This window comes from Betta splendens, chromosome 5, assembly GCF_900634795.4.
Source record: "Betta splendens chromosome 5, fBetSpl5.4, whole genome shotgun sequence".
Taxonomy (NCBI): domain Eukaryota; kingdom Metazoa; phylum Chordata; class Actinopteri; order Anabantiformes; family Osphronemidae; genus Betta; species Betta splendens.
This window is the reverse complement of record NC_040885.2, coordinates 7,150,868-7,169,262: the sequence shown is the minus strand read 5'-3', so window position 1 is coordinate 7,169,262 and position 18,395 is coordinate 7,150,868. Positions and strand designations below refer to the sequence as shown.

The window sequence follows — 18,395 nt, the reverse complement described above, 5'->3', positions numbered from 1 at the left end:
AACCATCTTTTTTCATCAATTTAGTCACTTTGCAGTATAAAATTTACAATACAGTACATAAAGTGCACATAGTAAAGATTTGAGTAAGAACATACGACTCTAATTAATAATTTTAACTCTTTTTTAATAAATCATTTTTAAAAAAATGATTTCTGCAACTCGCCCACCACTGATCTCGGGTTTCCAGTCTTCTGCACTGACGAACACTGGAAGCTGTGAGTTGTGTGTCAGGAGCGGAAACAAAGGAAATGAGTGTCACGAGTGCGGAGCAGCGGCCCGCGTGCGTCTCCCGCGGGACGGCGCCGACATGTAGCGCTAACACGACGAGCCCGGGGAGGACGGCGAGCTCGCCAAGCTGTCAGGAGCCGGCTCCCACTCGGCCTAATGAGAGAGAGGCTCGTTAATTAAAAACACCAACATCAGGACAAGTCGGGGTTAAAGACGTGGAGCCGGGAAGCAGGAGGCGTGTGGCTCCTATACGCAGTATGTGAACCCTGCAAGATTCACTGGAGGGGGTTGGAGCTCCATGGGTTTTAGTGGGAGGGTTTGAGTCCTTCAATAACAATAAGCCTTTTTTGTGTTGACTAAAATATCTAATAATTGTTGTTGTTCAATTATCCCCATGGATTGTTTTACTTTTACTCGTTTTGAATGACTTTATTTCAACTGAATGTTTCCGCTCTTTAGCTCAATTTTTTGCAGCGTCTTCACCAGAACAAACAACCGAAACACACCTGCGTCTCCAGAAATTGAATTGTGTCAGTGCAGCCTATTGTAGAATTGTCTTTGTAATCGTTTTATTAAACTGTCAAGCACGCGAATCATTAGCCTTGATCTGCGGATTGACAGTTTGTCAGCTCTCTGACAGTGGAGTGCGCCTCACTGTCAGCGTGGTGGTGGTGGTGTTGGTGGGGGGGTGGGGGGGGGGGGGCGAGGGAACTGCTTACACCCCCCCCCCGGCCTCCTGGTTCTCCTCGCACACTGCGTCTCCAACTTCCTTCCTCCCCCACATGTCAGCCCAGGTGCTAGCAAAACTGAGGATTGTGGGTAGCCTCGGAACATATGGAGACGGAGAAATGGAGGGAGGGGAGAGCGAGCACAGAGAGAGAGAGAGAGAGAGAAGCTGTCAGGGAAATGTCTATCCCTGTCACAGCAGCCAAAAGAGTGCGATGGACGAATGGATAACTGCTATTCCAGACTGCCAGGCGGAGAGAGCGCAGTCAGATTTGATGTGCTCCGTCGGCAGCCTGGCTCTCACGCGACACCGCGAACAAACGATCGCATGTACCAAGCCTCAATTTTGCCCCCCCCCACTCTTATTTCTTGTCTTTCTTGTTCACAGGAACGTTCCGTTTGCTTATTGTCACAAACACACACACACACTTCCCATCGCTGCAGGCTCGCCCGGTGCGTTCCTCTCCACGCGTGTGCTTGTGCGTGTTTTGACTGTTTGCCTATGATTGGTACAGCCCCCCACCCAGAACCCCCCCCCCACACACACACACACGCACACACACCCCAGACACCCCCCCAACCCTCATTCGCAGCCGCCTCCTCCTTCCCCAGTTTGCGTAACTTAATCAAATTTGTCTCTCCTGCTGTATTTCAGGCTGTGCCTTTCTCACCTACTGTGCCAGAGAGTCGGCCCTGAAAGCCCAGAATGCATTGCACGAGCAGAAGACCCTGCCAGGGGTAAGTCGCACACGAGGAACGCCGCGTCGACCCAGAGGCGAAATCCTACAGGAACACACACACACACGACACAGATGCTCGTCTTTCAAACGCAATGTCTTATATTCATCTCAAATCAAAGGAGGCTCATCATTTCTGCCATGTGCTGTTTATTACTGGCTGTGCACCAGACTGACTTCACTCTTTTAAACATCCCTCCTCTTCCTCTGCTGCTCTCTGCCTCACCCCGCCTCCCCCTCTCTTCCCTTTGACAGTCACAAACACAAACCCATAGGGAGAAACCACAGAGAGCATCGCATCATAGTCGTACTATTTATAGTCCTTCCTCCAGTACGTGTAAATGAGCGTGTGTGTGTGTGTGTGTGTGTGTGTGTGTGTGTGTGTGTGTGTGTGCGTGCGTGCGTGCGTGCGTGCGTGCGTGCGTGCGTGCGTGCGTGCGTGCGTGCGTGCGTGCGTGCGTGCGTGCGTGCGTGTGTGTGTGTGTGTGTGGGCAGGCGTGCGGCAGATAGACAGCAAAGGGATGAAAAGCAGGTGGGTGGGAGGAAAGGCTATTTGTAAATGTATGTGCACGTTTTGCATCATACACTCGACCGGCAGCAACACGAGTGTGAGTCATGAACGCACATCACGACACATCACAACAGCAAATCGTGGCGACAGATGGAAGTTACCGCTCGCATGTACAATGCAGCTGGAAGCAACTTGTTTGTATAAATGCTCCGAGTCTATTCACGCTAGAATGAGGGAGACGTATAGAGGTTCAGTTATCTGCGTGCGTGACATCATCATGAGCTTTTCAGTGATTTAATAATTACATATTTGTGTGCCTTTACCATGCGCTTCCGTTGGGTTATATTAATTCCATCCTGTGTGTGTGTGTGTGTGTGTGTGTGTGTGTGTGTGTGTGTGTGTGTGTGTCTGTGTGTGTGTGTCTGTGTGTGTGTGTGTGTGTGTGTGTGTGTGTGTGTGTGTGTGTGCGCACGTGCGTGCATGCGTGTGTGCATGTGTGTGTGTGTGTGTGCGTGTGTGCGTGTGTGTGTGTGTGTGTGTGTGTGCGTGCGTGTGTGCATGCGTGCGTGCATGCATGTGCGTGCGTGTGCATGCGTGCGTGCGTGCGTGCGTGAGTGCATGCACGTCAGGAAGTTTTGATGCGTCTCTGTCAGGCGTGGCTCAGTTTGCTCTGTTCGTTTTTAATGACGCCTCCAGGGAAGCTGACAGTCGCCGTGTTGAGCGCGCAGCCTTTGATGTGAGTGATTATGACATCACAGACGTGCAGCCGAGAAGAGCGGAGGAGTGGGGATCCGTGCTCTCGTTTTTTTTTTTTCCTCCTTTCCCAGTGGCATATTATTCAGAAAGAAAGAGGGAGGGAGCGATAGAGACAGAGGGAAAGAGGGAGAGATTAAATATTTGGCCAAAACCAGAATGCGATTTTGTGTTCTCACAAACTGTACTGACGATTGATGTTTCTGCCTTTGTTGCAATTGTTTGACACAGACCAGAAAATACAGGCACAAACAACCTTCCTGTCCTCACATCTTTAGGGTAAAGAGACTGTATATGGCCTCTCACTGTCTATAGTGATGCATTACAGCAAATAAATTAAATCTGTCACTTGCAATCAACGCACTTTTAGAAGGAGATGCTCATTATCGATGCCTTTGCCGGCGGACGACGGGCTCAGGTTTGCATGTGATCGATGGCGAGCGTTAAGTAAACAAAGGTAATGCCACAGGACAGACCTAGATGCTCAACAAACCCTGAAGCGGAGCGTTGAGGGAGGCCGACCAGGAGCCCGTCCTTTGTTGCCGGTGAAAGAAAAGCCAGCAAAACAGAATAAATGAGTTCATTAAAAACAGAGCGAGGGCTCGGCCCTGGAAGAGGCAGCGGGACGTTTTATGGTGCACCGCTGCCCCTCAACCGCGTATCTCCGGGTTGTTTTTTTTTTTTTTTTTTACCCGCCGCCTTCTCCCTGTCCTTCCATCCTTCATCAATCCGCCACTCGCAGCCCAACACAAGCAAAACCCTGCAAATGAAATCCCTTTTTCCCCCCCTTAAAGCCTCTTTCCCCTTCACTACGCGGCCTGATGCGCTTTTTATCGTCAAAGTTGCTCCACAACGCCCTTACATTTAAAAAGTTTTCTTTCGCTGCCAGGTGAGCCGAGAGAAGAGGGGATTTGGCTTCCTAGTGGAAATGCCCTGTAAGCATGGCTGTAGGCTGTTGCTGTAGCTCAGTCAAAGTACTAACGGCTGCCTTGTGTGTACGTGTGTGTTTATGTGAGCGCCTGCAGTGTCAGGAGAGACTCTGGGTAAACAAGCGACAAGCGAAAAAGTACTGATGTTAAAGCGACACTGACATTGAACTACTTGTGATGGATGGCAAATTGTTTTCACATCCCTCATTCCATTATAGCGTCGGCAAGTGCAGGTACACAGGATTATGACGATGGAGGATAAGTTGCAGATTAAATCAACTGAAAGCAGTTCTGCTGCATTAGGAGCAAGTCTTTATGTTTGAATATTAAACCGATAGGGTATAAAGGGAGGCCGCTAGACTCTGTGGAGTCTCAAGAAGACGAAGGAGGCCCTGTGTGCCGAGGGCCGGGGCCTAAGAGGCTCCAGGGCACGTTAAGCAAAAAAGAGCTAAACAAGGATTGATACCCACCCGAAAGGTCACTGCCTCTGATCCACATGAGCTTTTATTACACACTATTAATCATATTACGAGATTTTTTTTATTGTTTCCAACAGTATGCAGCCGCACAGGGTTTATTTTACAGGAACAATAAGTCTTCATTAGCGTTTATTTTAAAGCAACAGAATAGCCATGTGCAATATATATTAATATTCATTTTTGTAATAATGTTCTATAGCGTCTTGAATTTGTGGAGGGGATTTTGTTCTCATGCATGAGAGAAATATTGATGTTCAGGTGCAGTTTCAACTACAGTAAGTACAGCAGGGTTGTGTTAAATATTACAAAATTGTGTTAGGATTTTGTTTGTTGTGCTTTTTTTGGGGGCGAGTGATGGGAGTGGGGTCTAAAGCGGGGTGCGTTGAGGCCTGGACGTTCGTGCTCCACTTTCCAGTTTCCGAGTTGTACTACAGCGGGTGCTTTAAAAAGCCTATTGATTCTGGCAAAAAGTCCCTGTGAGTGGGAGAACGCGCCGCCGTGTGTGTGTGTGTGTGTGTGTGTGTGTGTGTGTGTGTGTGTGTGTGTGTGTGTGTGTGTGTGTGTGTGTGTGTGTGTGTGTGTGTGGCTCTCGCGTGCACGTGTGGGTCACAGGGTGGAGCTGCACAGCATGCGCTGGCACGAATACCCGGCAGCGAACCTTCCCTCCCGCGCACGCATGCGCACAGAGATGGAAACCGACTGTGTTCTCTCAGATGCACTGATGTCGGATGCAGGGTCTTACGCGGCGCACACAAACGCAAAGCGTGCGCCGCTTGAAACGGCGTTCGGCGGTAGGAATCGAATACAAACGCACAAAAAGGCAACGGTGAGACTCAAAACGCGCGCGCTCACACTCACAACCCTGCTCCTGTGACGGCGAGACAACGCTCACACCTCGTAAACACTTCCATTCAACAACACGATACTCTGATAGTCACAGAAAGAGAGAAAGGGGGAGAGAGAGAGAGAGAGAGAGAGAGAGAGAGAGAGAGCGAGCGAGAGAGAGAGAGAGAGAGAGAAATACGGCGTTGATTGACTCGCACTGTAATAGTGAGCCAGATGAGAAAATAGAGCACTGAGAATCAATGCGTCATTTCAGAGTGCACACACACACACACACACACACACACACACACACACACACGCACACGCACAGTTTTCGGCCCAGGGGCAAACAAACAGCAGAAAGGATGGGAAAGCAAATGAATAGCAGGAGGGAAGAAAGGAGGAATAGTTTGATCAAGGCAACTTGGAGGAAGTGGGTGGAGTGTTAAAACTGAGGTGCCTCCACCCTGACTGATTTGTGCCCCCCCCCCCCTTGTCTTAGTTGAGATAATGCCAGGGCCAAGAAATCCATGGCATTGATTGGCTCCCGCGACCCAGTTTCATGGCAGCTTTTTTTCCAATAAGTCGCCCTCATTGGTCGATAGCTGCCGGGCTCCCCAGGTGAAGTGGGTGGGTGTTTGTGGGGGTGGGGGGGGGTGCTCAGTTTTGATTTGCTCCCCCCTTAGCATGCACAAGTACGGTGCTTTGCTCCGGGTCCCAGCTTTAGATTGGTTTTGCAGTGTGCATGCCCGCGCTTCCACATGAATAATGCTGCAGGCCCTGGAGCTGAAAGCGGCCCCCCCTCTCCCGGGGCCATCACCTCATCAACCATCCTAATCACCCTTATCCCAAAGAAAACCACAGAACGCGCTCCAATTAATGCATCCACGGTCGCTGACGGACCGGTGGAGGGATGCAGAAGAAGGAGCGACGCAGCACCAATGACTAAAATATGTAAACTTTAAGAAAGTCTATGTTTTTTGTCAAACTACAGTATAGACTGTTTTACTGCTTTAGTGGTGGTCATCAGCTCAACGACAGAACAAACAGTATCCAGTGTCCAAACCAAAAATGTCCACAGTCTAAATCTGTCTGCAATTAAAATTTAAACCAGAAGCAGCATCAAAACCAATGTTTTGTAATAATACATACAGTATAAACACTTTATTACTAAAGAGACAAGTAATCTTCCTTGCTTTTGAGCTGAAGCAGCCACTTCAGACACTGACTTCAAGTCCAGCCAGTATGTTTGACCATCAGCCAGATGCTATCGTCGTCACCGGTGACCTTCCTCACTAATACTCCTGGAGCTGAATGGGAGCAAATCCCCTCAGCTCCAGAACCTTGTGGTAAGTCTAGTCTCGCAGAAATAGTGGGTGCTCCCCCAGCAGCAGATTAACGCCAGCGGGTTTGCTTTAATTGACTGATTTACTGTATGTCTTGTCAGTTTGGTCTCATGCCATCAGCGTAATCCATTCAAAGTGCAGATGAGTGAACCACATCTAAAACATCTCTGTGATGTTGGAAATACCACAGTTCTACATTTTAGTGAAAGCTTGTCTCTCGGCTTCTCCCCTTTTTAATTCTCCATGCACCGTCTTCCACCACATTTTAAGAGCAACACAATTAAAGCCTTTGATGTTGAACATATATGAATATAGTTGTAGTGTTCTCATTTCCGTATGCAGCCATTGTATTATTTTGTAAAATCTTTTTATGGGGTTTAAAACCCTTAAAGGATTGGAGCATGAATGGAGCCGTAACTGTAACAAAAATCATTACAGGCCTACACGCCATCTTTTGTCATATAAAGTCCTGAATGCGCCCATTATCATTGTGCTCTAGGCCTGATGTTACAACCTCCCGTTGCCAAGCGGAGTTTGAACAGATTGTACAAATGAGAGAGATTCATCTGTCTGCAGGCAGCACTTCACTTTAGTCCAGTAATCCACCTAATTTCACAAGTGGTGCGTGTTACCCGCTGGGCCAATAGATTGATGACCCATATGGGGAATTATGCACCTTTATGCTGTGGTATCATGTGACAGAGTATGCAAAATCGCTTTTTGATGATAATCTTATTTAAAAGGGAGACTCTGGGGTTTTGGCCAGGAATCCCTAGTGTATTTGCTTAAAAATACGCTTATTATAATTTCAAATAGCCCTTTAATGTTTTTTTGTGTTGTTTACAAAGAAAATGAAGTCCTCAGCCAGCCAGAATTGAGGAGCCCGGGCTAAAAGGCACCATTATTGGTTCTCCCTGATTCTGCCCGGCCCGTTTGAGCTCCACCAGCGGCGCCCCGACCCGTCCCCGCCCGCTTTCAGCCACCAGTTCCAGATTTAAGTATCTCCATGAGCTGGTTGTGATATTCTGTCATTGCCTGTATCTCGCAGTCATAGTTTTACCTCCTCCCGCTGCCGCCGCTGTGTCGACTCTGCCTCACTCCACAGTGGCTGCTTTGAAATATTCTGCCCGCTCAGGCCTTTTTCTGTCTGAATAGGCGCGTCCTGCTGCTGTACGTCACCTCGTCTCCCTGTGCACGTACACGTGCACTTCACGTACTGTTGTCTGGCCTTTTTATCGCAGTCTGTTTAGCTAATTTACCGCACGCGTTAAACGCACACAGAACAGATAACTACAACTATAAAATGCAATAAATCAGTCACGCCCACAGCATAATTTATCTGTTACAGTGTTGTTTCATTGATCGTTGGAGGATGTTACGGTCCACACTTTATACCTTTTCTTTCTGTCATGCATTAGTGAAGCTTAACTGCTCCGCTCCACTCCCGCGTCTCCTACACAGTCTGTGCCAGACGGGCGGAGGCTTTAAAACACCACAAAACCCTTTCATTCAGACGTTCCATAAGTTCCCCCACGGTTTACAGGGCTCCTGCAGATTTCACTGCACCACGAAGCTGTCAACACTCTGCTTTTCATAACGAAGCCTCATTAACCCTTTCCATCAATCAAAGGTTTTCCTTTTACTCGACGAAATCCTCCAAAGTGCAATAAACGTTGCTGTAACGTGTGCTGAATGTCCAGCATTTTCCTGAGTAAATGTCCACTAACCTGAACCTTATGCTTCATGATAAACTGCTGACACGTGGCCTCATCTGACAAATATGGTCCCACTGTTGTTCACCCAGAGAATTCAGCAGCACTTCTGCACAGACATGTTCATCGCTCACGTACTTACGCTCACGCTTATGTTCATCTGCTTCTCCTGCAATTCCACCCAGAAGCTAAAGGTTCACACATACTCAGAAGCGGTTTAGATGCTGAGATTTCCCGTCGCTCCGTAAAACTTCTCCTATTAAGAAATTTTCATTTTTTTACGAATAATTGGCACAAAGCGATGAGTCATGTCCTATATTTGTTTGCACGGCTGAGCCTTTGGTGGGAAATCATTCAAAATGCATGTTAGGCATCAGTGGGTTTCTGAAATAGTCCTATACAACTTTAAAACCAAAGTGCTTAAGTGTTTCAAAGTGTATGTTGCGGTTGCTCTCTGGATAACACATTGCTCTATTATCAGCATTTGAAAGTGCTATGTTGGCGTTAAGACAGATAACAAATAAATTATTTCACAATAACTTCAGAAAATAAAGAAATAAATAGGGGCCCGCTTCGAACAAGCGCTTTTATAATGAGAACAACTAAAAGAAAAATGATTGTGTCAGTTCAAAGCAAAGGACAATTACCATGCACCGCTCGTGCTGCTGTTTACTCTGTCTTCCTTCATCATGCCCACGATGGTGGAGGCTGAGGAGCATATAGGTGATTACAGCAGAGCTGCTCTAACTGGAGCAAACTGGGACTATACAGAGAATGATTAGAAGACAGGGAGACGAAGCAGGTTATAGGTAGCCATTGATTTTGTTGCTCGCATCGACTACGGCGCTGAACATTTTTAAAACCACAACCTGGTGCAGAGCCACGCTGCAATATTAATGTTGTTTTTCCACGTCTGAAAGTTGTTATAAATCAGAAACTAACAGTTTTCATAAAGGAGTTTTACTCCTCTGTAAATACTATTCTCACGCTCAACAGCAGCGTGCAGAGAAAAGACCGAAACCAATTTTACCGCGTGACCTTCGCCACCTCACCTTGAGTCAAGCTACTGGAATATATAATACAACAATTTCAATTTCTTCGTTTGGCCCCGTTTTGTACGATACGTTCGACAGAGAAGGAAGCGGCGCCCGGAAATCTCGTTGCAGCCGCGGCCGCGGCAGCTGGCGAGCCGGTGGCCGGCAGATGTGATAATGACAACGCACCAGCTGAGGCGGGATATCAGGCCGCGACTCAGGCAGCTTTTAATAATTGATGGCAGCCCAGGCCCCGGATTGGCCAGTAATTGCATTACAGGTCACTTCTCAATAGCAATTTGCGAAAGTTGTGGTGATGTGTGCCGGGTGGCGATCAATAGCCGGTGTCCGGAGATGCAGCCCCCCACCCCCCCATCATTGCCGCTCCACCCCTACCGGCTGTTCTTTCCACCTCTCTCATGCTTTCTGTCTTTCTGTTTGTACTGTATGAAGGCAAACCAAAAGTCTGGTGGGAACATTTTCCGCCAGCATTCTGTCTTTCAAAATCAAATCTAAGTGATGCTTTCACGGCGTGTGGGTAATGTGAGCGTCTGCAAGCTACTGTATATAGTTCTGAGCGGTCCAACATAGATCTGTGTTCATGTAGTTTTTGGCATTTTTTTTTGTGTTTGGAATAGGATGATTCGTCATATTTCCTGGTCTTGAGACTTAAGTTTGTCTCAATATCTCCATCTGCCTTTCTTTTTATCCCAGTTCAATACTTTTCCGTAGTTCGTTATCTGCACTTCGTATGTGCAGCCCCCAGCCGGGTGCACCCCACTATTTGAGAAACGCTGTGTTAGATAAATAAATATTTCACAATTTAAGAGCCACTTTGTGTCCCAGAAAGATGTCGTCAGTTCATCTCAGCTTAAACCTGCATGTATTAATAGACCTTTAGACATCTAGTCTGTTTGAACCAACTATTTTTTAAATTGTGTTTTTATTGTATTCTTATTATTAATGTAATGTAATATTAAATAACTGGATGGTCCCTTTAAATAACCAATATATGACACGCGTGGCTGAGACACTGTCAGTGAAAGGCAGGGTTTAAATAGAACAAGAGCCAAATTTGTGCTTCATCACAATGCGCACAACGCTTCACGTCCCGGTCCAGTACGGTCTGTGGCCCCTCCGGCTCCCGGCCGCACTCACTCTAATGGAAATTATTTACTGTTTTAACCGCAACAGACTCCCTGACACACACACACACACATACACACTTCTCCTTTTCCTTGTTCACATTGTTAATATCGCACCCGCGTTGACATGTAAACTATTGATGTGCCATCTCACTGCATCTGCTCCTCTCCCTCTTCCTCTCTCTCTCTCTCTCTCTCTCTCTCTCTCTCGCTCTCTCTTCTCTCTGTTCCACTTCCTGCTCCCGTTGCTGTTGCGCGGAGAGAAGAGTGGAAGCGACGTTAGATTTTGCATGCTCTAAATACAGCCCCTACGTGTGCGGGGCGCAGTCATCAAAGGAGAGAAGGGACAGGCAACGGTTCGGTTCCTGTGACCGACCGTGCATTAATTCTGGCAAACATCAAACACGCTCCCTCATCTGTCTCTCTGTCCGTGCTCTTCTTCTCTTTCTCCTTCACCCTGTCGTTCTCTGTAATCCTCGTTTTAGCATCATTTTGTCTGCTTTGCCTTTTTGTGTTTGGGTCATTATGCCCGGCCTGTGCTCGGCTGTCTGTTTTGATGTGTCTCACCTCACTTGCATGTGCTTGGTGGGGTGTGACAGCATTGAGAAGTCACCAAAGAGGTAAATGATGATAGGCCATCCATCATGCTTTATGGACTCTGTATGGTGCTGGCTGCACTGTGCTGTAACTCAGAACACTCTGTCCCTGCATATAACCTGGCAGGGGCGACTCTGCTGGGGAAGTGTTTATGTCTATGAGACACAGGACGAGTGTCGGCCTGACTCACCATCTTAAGTGTTTCTGTGTGTGTGTGTGTGTGTGTGTGTGCAGACGAGTGGTTGGGGGAGGAAGCAGAATCAGTGTTTGTCCACATTGCCACACGATGTGCAACAAGCCTTCATTACTGTATGACCCGATGTGCCACAGCTGGAAGCATCAGCTCCAACCAGCACATTGTGTATTATAGTGTTTGTGAGTCTCTGCATATCTGTATATAGTGAGGAGCCAAATCAACTCTTATGCAATGGGCAAACTCAATTACATTTTTGTTGCAAGCGTAATGACTTCACGAAATAATCATAGTTTTTTGAATGAATGGATCCAGTAGACCAGCACAAATTCAGGTCCAGAATCTGATCTTTGTTCAGGGTTAGGTGAAGTATTTTTAATAAAGACATGTGTGAAGTGACTATTAAATCTTTTGTATTAAGCCGCCCAATAATCTTCCTCAACAAATCGCCTGAAACCAACTATAAAAACTTTCATAATGCCATATTCATAAAAGGGTTGTACAGCAAAGTCAGATATTTAGTCGGGAAAGAAAGCTGTAATCATCAGTTCTCTAATTACAGGCCCTGAACAGATCTCTTTGCTCTACATGGCACGATTTGAGGCAATGAGACGAAGTTAAGTGGTAAATTATATAAACTATATAAAAACAAAACGAAAAGAATTTACCCCAAGGAGTAAAAGACACAGAGTTCCTGTTGAGTAGGAGGTGGAGCTGTTTCCCTCTTTAAACATACAGTACATTGTTAGTTGATGTGTTGCTACAGTAGCTACTGTACCTGCAGCTAACGTCTACACAGTCAGACAATCGGTGGTTAGGGGCGAATTGGTATAGACTACAAAAACAACAGGAACAATCAAATTTGCACAATAAACAAAAAAAAAGAAGTGGAAACTTGCTTTTGAAACGGGGGGAAACCCACAGGGTCGGGTTTTTAAAGTTTATCTGAAGCTAATGTGCAGCGTTAGCAGTCTGAGTTAGCGAAATCAAGCGGGCTTTGAAGTAAAGCCCTCCCTGTTGTTGTTTTTCTCCCTTAGTGTACGTTTGTCCCCGGAGGACACTTTCTGGTCACGTGTGGTTTTGTATCCGCGATGGACCACACTATCGGGCCTTTTAATTCACTAACTCAGGTCACCGCAGCCTCGTGTTGACTTAAAAAACGGGATTTCGTGAAGCGTAAAACTTGATCAAAACAGATGCATCATGGGAATAGTGTTGTAAGTCGGGCTGAACCTGTTTCCTAACCCGTGTACTGACATTATTTAGCCAGCAAGAAGAATTCTGACTCTGAGATTTAAAGCAGTCTAACGTATTTAAAGCCTCGCTCGTGTAGCGCCTCTTGCAGCCCTTTGTCTCCTCTCACTCCACCCTCCATTCCTTTGTCACCTTTCTACATGGAGGAACAATTGCTCCGACAGAGTTCACCCTCCCAACCCGGCCTCTTCTCCCACACTTCCGCTCCTCGCTACCACTCTCTCAGAACCAGAGGGAATCGCACTGTCTGAACCGAATGTGCCACAAACTTGTCAGATGATGTTTGTTTTCCGCACCCTCCCACCCCCACGTAACTCGTTTTTCAGGGCGCCCGTGTGTGTTTTAACACGGTCTACATATTTGACAAAGCGCTGTGACATTCACCGCGCTCGCACAGCACCGGAATGCAGCGTCATCACCGAAATGGGAATGTGTGCACGAGTGGGGGGTGGAGTATGTGTGTGTGAGGGGGGCGTCCAAAGCGATCCGCAAGGTGTGCGCGCGTGTGATAGGACGGTTTGTACGTTAAGACAGCTTGTTAGCATATTTGCGAAGACTATAAGTAAACAACCTTTCCACTGATGCTCCCTGGAAACTTTGAATAAAGCATATTTTGCTGAAAACAAAAGGCGATGAAGAGACTGAACAGCTGTGTTCTTGCCACCAAAAACTGTAAGAGAATTCCACAGAGGAACAAACTCTCTACTCGAGAAAATAAACCAGGGGCTCCGGCTCCGTTTGACTGAGGACATTATTTGCCTGCTGAATAACTAGTACTTATTAAAGACGGCCTTAGAGACGCCCCATATGTCACTTACTTTAGGGGGACCGTTACTGATTCCAGTAGATGTGGTGAAAGTGTGAAGGAATCTGAGACTTATATTCGTTCACTCCATCAACCTTTCTATCATACTTGTTCACCCGTGCGTTACTAATGCAGCTGCTCTGTAAAGCCGGATCCTAGAGGTTCAGCCAAGGGCTCTTACCTGTTCGGACACCTGGTCAATGGTGGACAAACCAAAAGGTGGGACCAATGAAGAACGGGGCACAAGAAAACTAGGGAAGATGGGCAGTTAGAAGGGTAGGTCTGTGGAGGACTACTATAACTCACCTCTGGCCATAGCGCGCTGTAAGTACACCTCTAAAACTCATCCCAAACTTTGGCAAGACGTGGCACCTGCACCAACATCCTTTATGAATGTCACACCCCGCGAGAGGAAAATGATTACGTTGCAAAGAAGACAGGGGGCAGAACGGGAGGAGGGTGTGAGAAAGAAGAAAAATCACTTTGATGGATTACGCCCCTCGTGGGACAACCTTGTAACATTTTTGGACAGGATTCTAACCCGCCCAGATTCTCTGTTACGGGGATGATTTCCCTTTTTTCTTCCATCTCCTTTTGTCATCTCAGACACAAGGTAGCTGTGACAACTGCACCAGTGGTGATAATGACACAGGCTACAGGAAATAATTACTCCCAGGAAAGGAGGCGCTGCTTGTACAACTTTTTTTTTCTGACAAGTAAAAACTTTAGAGCGACCTAGTACACAGATCGGTTGGATCTCGGATGTCGGTGGAGATCGGTTCAATTAGGGCGCCTGTGAAATTAATCAGACAAATGAATTTCCCAAGAACGGCAAAACAGAATATTTGCAACATAGAAAAGATGGCCACTGTAAATGGAGGCACGCACTAACTGCTTCTCAGTGCTAAAGGGCAAAGCATATGGAGGTAGTTAGTCAGCTGTTTGGGCTTGTAAAGTTACTCAAGGAAGCAAAGATGAGGTTGTACTTGTGGTGTATTCTCGGCTGGATGTTGGAGATGTGGTGCTTGTGCAGTTTTGTTAGCCCTTAAGCACATCTCGACCTAATTAACAATCGTGTTCCACAGCGAGGTTGTCTTTGGCAAGGATCCAGTCCAACCAGTAATTCATTTATGGAACTGCATCAACAGTGAAGGACTCAAAGGTCCGACGTGGCTCCTACAGGGGAACGTCCTGGTCCAGTCGTGCGCGGCACAACTTTGCCTTGACTGACGGCACCTACAGTAGAGTACCACCAGGAAGCGAACAGAGACAGAATTGTATCTACACGACTTTAACGCAACATGATGACGGCGACAATAGCCTCAAATACTTGCAGTGAGCAATAATAACATCACATCAACTAAAAACGCTTGCTGCCGAGCAAGTTTGCCACCGGACCTGCCGCAAGCTCGCGCTTTGCAATTCATCTAAATAACTGCATCTCAATCCAGGCACCCGTCCAAAATAATAATATAAGTCAATGTAGACTGCAGCTAATAAATGACAGTTCAGTCAGTTCAAGAGGAAAATATCTGCATCACTCAGTCACCATTAAAGCTTTTCTCTTTTTTCATGTGGGGAAGCAGTGCTGCTGTTGCCTCTTCCTTACATTCAAAGACAGCTGCTTTCCCTTTTAAGCGCCTTCGCCTCCCTCTGAGCGAATGTGTTTTTCTGCGCCTTAAGAGGGGGCTTTCTGCAGACGCCGCTCTGTTCTTCATCCGCTCAGCCTCGGCGAACGTCTCCGCCGACGTTCGCCGGTGACCTCGCAGGAAAAGCGCTGGTGATTAAAACGCCGCCCGTCACTGCCTGTGTGGGGGAAGTAAAACAGATCCGACGATGAACGCTTGGAATGGCTTTTTAATTGAAGCTCCTGCGTTCCCCACGTTCAGGTAGCGAGGCTGCTGAGGGACTGTAACGCTGAGTAATGTCTGGGTATCTACATGCACAAACTGGCCAGTGTGATCCTGGTGCGTTGACTCAGCGGGTGCTGAGTCGACACTAATGACAGAGCATTTTCTTTCTTGTTCTCCCCCTCACTGTCGCTCTCTCTCTCTCTCTTTGGAAGTTCTTTTTTATTTCGCTCCTCTTGATCTTATTACATAATTTCTTAAGGGCTGTGTTCATTAAAGTTTCAAAGTGCGTTGGGCTCCAAACTTTGCTTGCAATGAATAACGCAGGCTCTGTTAGTCTATGGCACTTCGCTGACTGTCCCCGTCGTCTCCGTGTTTTTGTTTTGCTTGCTGTTTTTCGAGTCGGATGCTGATGAGGTCACGTGGTGGATTGTTTCGCGTGAAGTGACTCAGTTGCATCACCGAGGCAACAGGGAAAACTTGCCATCGCTCGTGGAAGGAGCCGTTCTTTAGAGTCTGGATGTGGAACCTGGAAGCTGATTCCTGACGACACTGTTTCTGTTCTTCAATTAAACTGTGAGGAAGTTTCATTCGTTACAATGTCGGGGAGATGCACTGACTATGTATGTGTGCATGGTGGGGGTAAATTAGGCTCTGATTGTGTTGTTTAGTTTCATTTTTTTACGCCTTGGGCCTCAGCAGCGAATCATTTTACCCCTTAAATGGCAGAACCTGACTCATGGAATGCGATTGGTTTTAGATAATCTTACATAACGGTAAATAAAAACAAATCTTTTCAAGGAGAGGCTGATGGAGCATCCAGCTGTGAGACATTAACTGGCAAACTCGCTGAGTTTGGACAATTTCAGAAGTCTTTAAGTTCTTTTAAATTGAAATTGTAATTGTTTAGGCAATTTCTTTGAAAACTTATTTTAAGTGAGAGCTGTTACTATAATACATGATGACTGAATTCTAATGTGACTTTTGTGCATTTCAAATCATTTCCTGCAAAGAGAAACTTATCTATTTCCCTGATTCTGCCTTTCTTTGACAGCACACCTGTCATGAGGAGAGGCACGTCCTTGGAAGTTTAGTGGAACTGCCTCGCAACTGATACTTAGCTAATTAAATCCAGAGACTACGTGGCCTGTGGGCTTTTATTTTATTATTATTTCTCTTCAAACTCTTTCAGTCCTTCTCAAAACTGCGGGAGCAGTTCTGTCTAATTATGTGGCATCAGCTGTCAGCGCGTGCGGAACAGACAGACACGCATGTTTGTACTTATTAACCACTGGACGTCATCTTTGGGCAACACGGAATGTGTGTGGTGATGAATTATTGATATGATCCTGTAGATAGCGGTTGCGCTCTAATTGCATACCATCATTACCAGGTTGAAATCAGTCTCCATGTCCTCTTAAAGTGATTACACATTCATAATTGTGCTGTTATTAGCCTGGTATATTCACAACAACAAAGTCCACTAATTAGCACGGGTCTTCGGCACATTGTCACTTATTCTGCTTATTAAAGGTATTTTTTTTCATCTTAATTAAATATGCACTGTAGAAAATGTGAATTAAAAGGCCAATTAAAAGGCTGCTTCATGCAATATATACACAGATCAACAGTATGTGCCCTGAAAAGCTGATTCTATACTCTACATGCTCCCCGGAGGGTGAAGCATATAGATTTTAGTTGCTTAGTACAAAAGAACTTTTTAAACCTTACAAAGAGATTATTTTGAACTGTGCTTCGGGCATTAATCAGCTGATCAAACTCACGCCCTGCTGAACTCATGGCTTTACGTTAACATCAGCACACCCAGCAGGACGGGAGTCTGTTGGCTATTATTTTCATATATTCCCTCGCTCTTTTCTGCATTGGATCTCCCGGTTTATTCTTAAGACGTCCTCCTCTTCAGCCCTGCACCTCCGTCTATCTCCATCTCCCTCGTCTGGCTCGCTAGCCACCCACCTTTCGACCTCCCCCGCCATATCTCAACCCCCCCCCCCCACCCCCACCCACACACACACACACACGCACACTCCATCACCTGCTTCTTATCTGTGTCTCTCTCTCTGCATTTGCATCAGCCTCACTTTTCTCACTCTCAAACTCTTTGCCAACACAAACTCGCCCCCCCCCACCCTCTCCTTCCACTCTGTGTGAATCTCTCTCTGCATCCCTCTGAGGCAAGTTTAATTAAGCGTAGGGCTATGTGTCAGAAAGAGGGAGAGAAGGGGAGAGAACTAATGCTATCTAGAGCACCCGACTAGACGAGGCAGGGTCTCCTCCTCCTCCTCTTCCTCTTCTCCTCCTATTTTGTCTTCTCCACCTCTGCCTCCCCCTCTCCTTTTGGCCCGGGCCAGCCATAATTACCCTGCTCATTAGCAGAGGGAAGAGGTGGGGGGTGAGGGGGAGTCATCAGGGGAGCAAGGGAGGACAAGAGGAGAGAAACAAAGGAACAGGAGAGAATAGGTGAGAAGACAGGAGGAACGCGTAAGATCGTCCTTTAGGTCCATGAAATCACTGATAACTTCATCTCTGTGCAGAAACTTTCCTCGACCTTTGGGGGGAATGCTTCAATTTAAGGTTGCTTCAGGTATTTTGCATGTTTACAGACCAGAAGCCTGGATCCTGTGGGTTTACAGACTCTACAGGCTCTGAGAGCAGGTTCACCTGACCGCATGTTGGGACCTATTTGACTCAAGCAGACAACGCTTCCTGACTTTCTTCTTCTCTCCTTTTACCCATTAGCGAACGCCTGATTGCTTGTCGGCCTCGGCTCCCTGTTCACCTCCCTCTGCTCTGCATACCTCAGCTCTCCTCCTGTGCTCTTTCAATTCAGTCTTAGAGGAATGGCAAAGTCAAATTAAATTCAGCTCATGTCAGTTCTCAATCCTCTGCAGAGGCAAACAGAGTTTATTTCATCACTTGGTTTGTGCACCGAGTTTTTCTTATTCCTCAGCTACACTTTCTTTGACCTCTTCAGTGCGGGGGCACTTTTGAACAACGTGTATTTGCTTTCTAAGAAGCCTTATCCATTTATGAAGATATTATTCTTCACGCTCTCATTACAAATAATAACTGCTAACTGTGTCTTTGTATGGTAACCTGGGCTTCTAAATATAATCATACATTGGGCTCAGAAGATGAACCTAAATTATTTTAACAAAGTAAACAGACAGCATAGGTTGCAATTTATTATTCCAGCTCTTCAGTAATAATTAATATACCATGTATAGTGTGGTTTTTCCTGTCCATTATA

The 18,395-nt window shown here is 46.5% G+C and overlaps 1 protein-coding gene across 5 annotated transcripts in view; it reads left to right on the top strand.

Annotated features, from left to right (window-relative positions):
• Positions 1 to 18,395, top strand: part of celf4 (CUGBP, Elav-like family member 4) — a 66,165-nt gene that overhangs the window by 17,601 nt on the left and 30,169 nt on the right. For all 5 annotated transcript variants that reach the window (XM_029152024.3, XM_029152023.3, XM_029152022.3 and 2 more), the window contains exon 2: positions 1,610 to 1,692. In XM_029152024.3, coding sequence (XP_029007857.1) covers positions 1,610 to 1,692 — 83 coding nt within the window. The remainder of the gene's footprint in view (positions 1 to 1,609; positions 1,693 to 18,395) is intronic.